This window comes from Lactuca saligna, chromosome 7 (genome assembly GCF_052625555.1).
Source record: "Lactuca saligna cultivar CGN05327 chromosome 7, ASM5262555v1, whole genome shotgun sequence".
NCBI classification, from domain to species: domain Eukaryota; kingdom Viridiplantae; phylum Streptophyta; class Magnoliopsida; order Asterales; family Asteraceae; genus Lactuca; species Lactuca saligna.
Window position 1 is genome coordinate 150840459 of NC_136423.1, and position 5564 is coordinate 150846022.

At 29.3% G+C, this 5564-nt stretch overlaps 1 protein-coding gene across 1 annotated transcript; it reads right to left on the reverse strand.

The window, feature by feature from the left end:
- Positions 1–2299: 2299 nt before the first annotated feature.
- On the reverse strand, positions 2300–4533 carry LOC145006433 (septum-promoting GTP-binding protein 1-like). The gene is made up of 6 exons (XM_078965518.1): positions 4063–4533; positions 3746–3884; positions 3548–3641; positions 3428–3467; positions 3256–3339; positions 2300–2766 (listed from the first exon to the last, which is right to left on the reverse strand). Exons 1-6 carry the CDS (start codon positions 4414–4416, stop codon positions 2602–2604), a joined length of 876 nt encoding a protein of 291 aa, XP_078821644.1. The 5' UTR covers positions 4417–4533; the 3' UTR covers positions 2300–2601.
- Between the last annotated feature and the right edge of the window lie 1031 nt (positions 4534–5564).

Genomic DNA, 5564 nt, shown 5'->3' on the forward strand with positions numbered 1-5564 from the left:
ACGTTAGGGAGATTTGGCTACGGGGGTAGCCCTTGGAACTAAGTCGATTCGGAACTCGACTTGACGTTGCGGAGGTAATCCTAGGAGTTCTTCTGGAAAGATGCCGGGAAATTCGCGTACTACTGGAATATTCTGAATGTCTTTTGTTTCTTGGCTCACATCGACCACATGAGCAAGGAATGCTTGAAGAAATTAAAATCACAAAGATCATACTTGTAAAGAAAAATATTAGAGAATGAACCTATGTTTATTTAAAAACCAAATGGAACATTTGCGTAATTTTATCTAAAATAAAGAATAAATATGTTGATTTTGTTCAAACAAAAAACAAAAGAAAATTTCATTGAATATGATATTTTTTTTATACAAATATATGATTCTTTATTTAAGCACTTTGTCCATCCGACATATTTAATGTAATGTTTGTTTATTTTTTTTCGATCCTTAATTTCTTTGTGAATTATGCATATACATTTTTGATCATTATTATGCCTTTAGTAAATATAATGTTTTTATCTGGATAATACCAAATATCATGTTGATTTAACGATTTCAGTTAAAAAAGATATAGTATGTTAAGCAACTGGTTTTATTTTATTTTTATTGATAACTTTTGGTGTAAAAATTCCCGTTAACAACTTAATTTGTTTTAGATACAACTTTTTTAATTTTTTAATTGGGGTCAAAGTAGAAAAAACGAAAAGAAAAGAAACCAGAAACAAATCCTCCATAACAAATGAAAATAATTTTGTTCATTGTCATATTCTAATGCATCATGTCATATGGTATTTTCTTATTATTTTTACTTTTTTTTCACATGTCTTTTTATGGTTTTTTTTATTTTATTAAATTCAATTTAATATTTAATTGTATTAATAAATACATATTAATTTCAAAATTACTAAATTAAATTCTCATTAGTTTCTTTTGTTTATTTATCTAAATTATTTGTTCAAATTAAAAAAATACACTTTAATTTTAGTAATGCAACATCTTTTTCATTTTTTTTATAAATTCAAACTTAAAATGTTTAGAATTTCATATTTAATTTTTTTCTAAATAAACCCATGTAATGGGTCTTACACCTAGTTAAATAAAAAACATAAATTATTTAGGAGTGGTCTAGTTTAGAAGTAGTTTAATATATATTTGTATTTGTCGTTGAAAAAAATAAAAATAAAAAACATAAGTTTATAATTTGTTACAAAAACGATAGGCCATAGCTATAAATTATTTATTTAACTATTTAAAACATAAATGTATCCTAAAGACCTAAACTACATTATTTTTAGATAAATGAATTGAAAGATTCCCAACTTCGACTCTATTACTTACACATGCAACAAAAGCAGCCCGTAGATGCTCATTTATGAGCTTCAAAGAACATGGATCGTGCCTAAAGCCCATTTCAAAATGTACGAGAGGACCAAGTTAAAATTCAATTTCTAACACGTTTTCGGGAGTCATCTTAAGTAATCTACCAGCTTGACTAGTTTTGTAATTTGAATTTAGGTCTATGTTAGGATTGAAAATTCCGACATATATTTTATTGATTTTATTGATGATGTGTTAAAAGGAGAAAACATAAATAAAGCTAAAGAAACGAGTTGAAATACTCGAAAATCACATATATTTGTGTTAAATTTTTTACCACATTTGTTTGTGATCTCAAGGTGATATTTACTTATTTAGAGCATCGGGTATGGACATATCAGAGGCGTCATCATGCATAGTGTTATATCATGATAAGAAATTGTCTCTATGTTATAACAACTACTTATGATTATTGTTTTTCCTTTTTAAAACAATTCCAATTCAATACTAAAAAAACCAAAAGCCAATCATATTTCTCGTTATTGTTCGTCGTTGTTAAAACGAGTTGTGCCTTAACACCCCTTAACGAGAAAGGGGATGGTGTTCCTCATGTTATGGGGTGTCATCTCAGCAATAACAACACTTCTTGTTGCTCACACCGCATCCTCTTATACTTGAAGAAAATGTCTAATGTTCGAACCTCAACAATTATTGTTTAAGAATTTCAAATATTAATGATATCTACAAGTTGCTGATATAAGTTTTTACGTTAATCGGTTAGTGGATTGTAGTGTGATGGTCCAAAGGCGGAAATGTGTGGGATAAGTCTAAGTTCGTGTTGACTTATTTAGGATTGTTATCAATTTCACAAAATATTTCAAACAAATTATAAAGAAAATAATAGATAAGTTTCAATGTTTCATTTTTCATCGGGCCATAAAAGATTCAAGGGTTAGAACATGAGTCAAGCCGACATCACACTATATAAAGAAATGTGCTTTAATCAATTTTGAAATCAATTCACTAACAAGAAAATACAGGTTTTACATGAAGACAGGGAAGCCTCGATACCTCCACCAAGCTCTCCGGTAAGAAAACAACAAAAAGAACTGAAAACCCTTGAAATCTCACTTAACTAGAAAACAAAGAACAAAGATGCAATAACTCACTATATGATTGATCGACCACTTCCTCCCCATATTTCTTTTCTATATTTACATCACAAACTTAAAGACGGAGGAGGGTGTGAATACTGAATACTGAATCCCTGAATAACGAATACTGATATCAGAAATCAATAATAGGCTCGCCAATTGTAAGATTTCGCTCCAAAGTCCATGGCAAGTCAAAGAGCTTCGCAGTTACGAACTTGAAGATTTTATTTACGTTTATATTGTAAGATGCACTCGAGAAGAACAATGTCGCGTTTATAGCCTTTGCATATGCTCTTGCCTGTACAATTATAGATTAATATTAAGACATATATATATTATATATGTATATAATAATAAATATATTATAAAATGTATTTTGAGGCAAAAGGTGTGAAGTGTGAATTTTCCTCTTTTGATGGGACTTGTGTGAAATAATTCAAGTTTGGAGGTGGGCGAAGAAACATTCTTTTATAAGTCAGTGATGGGTTATCCCATCATTTTCATCATGAAAAGGTCAAACTTGTTGGCTACAAAATTTGACTTTAAAGGTGCAAAGTTCTTTTTTATTTTATTTAGATTTTTATTGGTAATTCGTGTAAGTATATATATTTTTATTAATTTAATAGCATCAAATTCATTTTTATGTATAAGCACTTATATAAAAAGTCGATAATCTTTTTTTATCACTAACATAAAATAATATCAATTTTATATACGATATAAGCACGAATTATGAGATTTTTCTCGACCACAAAAAAAAAAAAAAAAAAAAAAAACTGAATATTACCTGACTTGCAATTGTCCACTGTAAATCCAATGGAAGCTGAACGAATTCGTCGAACTTGCTACCGACCATAACATGAATCGCACTCTAAAATCATTCAAACAAATAATTAATAAAAAATCAATAAAAAAATTGTTTTCACAAAAATGTAATATGTAATATAATTTATATTCACCTGATTATAAGTCCTGGCTTGTTGATGCCAATTGATAACACTGAACAAAGAAAAAATTATAATTAATATTTTCTGACAAAAAGAAAATTCAAAATCAAATTATGATATAAAAGTAAATACCTATTAAGTGTACAACGACTTGTTAAATCAAACATGAACAACATTGCTACCGAGTCTTTACAAGCAGCAGGAATCGATGTTTTCAAATCGGCATCTACATATGAATTATGAAAACAAAATTTTCATTTAAATAATTAGAATCAAATTCTTCTAGAATTAAAAAAGAACTATTAATCAAATAAAATATTAATTAATTACCTTGACAAAATGCATCACAACCCACTTCCCAAATGGTGTAGGAAATCCTGGCTCCTTTAACACACAGTGTTTTATCCATCTGATTTATGCCTTTAACTTTTAATTCTTCTTGATTCTTTTCTTTTCCAACGTATTTTGCCTTCAATTAAACATATAGTTTAATTTTAAAATTTTAATCATTAAATAAGAAAATAGCAAATGGGTAATTTGGGTATTCAAGAAAAAACACAATTAAAATTGGGTATTTCATTTTTCAAGATTTCTTGAAAATATAATCTGAATAAAAAAGGAAACGAATTTAATTATTAAATACTAACCAAGAAGCTAGTTTTTCCGATATGATGATCACCCAAAAGACTAATCTTCAACGTCACCAAATCAGAAGTATCTTGATCATGATCGGAGCCACAAGAGGACGACGACATTTCGCCGCTGGACGCCGGAAACTGGTGGCTCACGGTGGCTGGGTCGATCGTCGTCGGAGGAGAACGACGAGACGTCGGAATCAAAGGACCGGAGTGTAACAATTGCCGATACCGGACAGATTTTCCGATCCAACAAGCAAGAATTTGGTGCCAGAGAGATCTAGCACATCGCCGGAGAAGAGCTACACGCCATAGAATCGTTCTTTTTAGGTCTAATCTGTACATTTTTCTGCTAATCTGAGTCATTTTTATGAAATTTCTTTCTAATTTTTGGAGAAGATAAAAATGTATTGGGGAAGAGATAGAGGGGGCCTCTCAAGAACTGTGTTTTATCTGCCTCTCAAGTAGTGGTATGAGAGTTTAGGGTATTTTCATTTTTATATTTTTTTGGGAGTTGTTTAATATTTTTTTGGGAATTATTTAATAATTTTTTTGGTGCATAAAAAAGTAATTAAAATTATGATTTTTAACAACCGTTAGATTGACGACGTCGACCGTGTAATAGGGACAGCTGACCTGTTTTTCAGGAAGGCAAAGATCCGATATCAAAATCAAAACCTCCTTTCCCCCTTCATTTAATATTTTATTTTATATCAAGATTAATTAATATTATAAAATTTTAAATATCTTTTGTTAATTTTAATAAAAAAATAATATATACCTATAAATTTTGTTTTTTTCTATTATCTTTGACTTACGCTGCCCTTGTTTTGTTTTTTCACAGGATCGCGTTTTGGGATAATGCCGAAGGTTATTTATGTGATACGGTTTATTCTATATTTGATGATGCATTACTGCTTACCTCATCTTAATAAGATTATCAATTCTTTTGTTGTTGTTGTTATTGTTATAAAAGATATAGACTATTGATATCAATTCTCTATAAAATAATAATGTTACTAAAATATAAATGAAAGTTTTCGAATATTACAATGAGACATAAATAAGCAAGAAAGGACTTTAGGTCAGTGAGATCATATGTGATCAATAATTGCAGTCCTCATGAGGGTAATTATGTCATATGAAAAAAGTATAATAATTAAATTAGGTATGTTAGAAAAAAATCGGGTTATTGGAAAGGTGGCCACTTAAAAAATTAAGTTAGTTTGGAAGTTAGCATTGTAGTATAGACCAAATGTTGGGCATGTGGCAAACCTTCATCAAAAGACATTTATTAATGAAACTACTGGTGCATAAGTAATCAAAGCATGGTTAGGTTGTCACAACTCACAATGATACTTCCTAATGTTTTAAAGCGATTTTATTTTTTTATTTATGAAAATAATTGAACATCGTATTATGTAATAAAATATCAAAATATCAAAGGTGAGAATCAAGCTTTGCTTTTGCTTGGAAGGCCCAGGAGAAGGGAAAAAAGATATGCTGTTAGATAA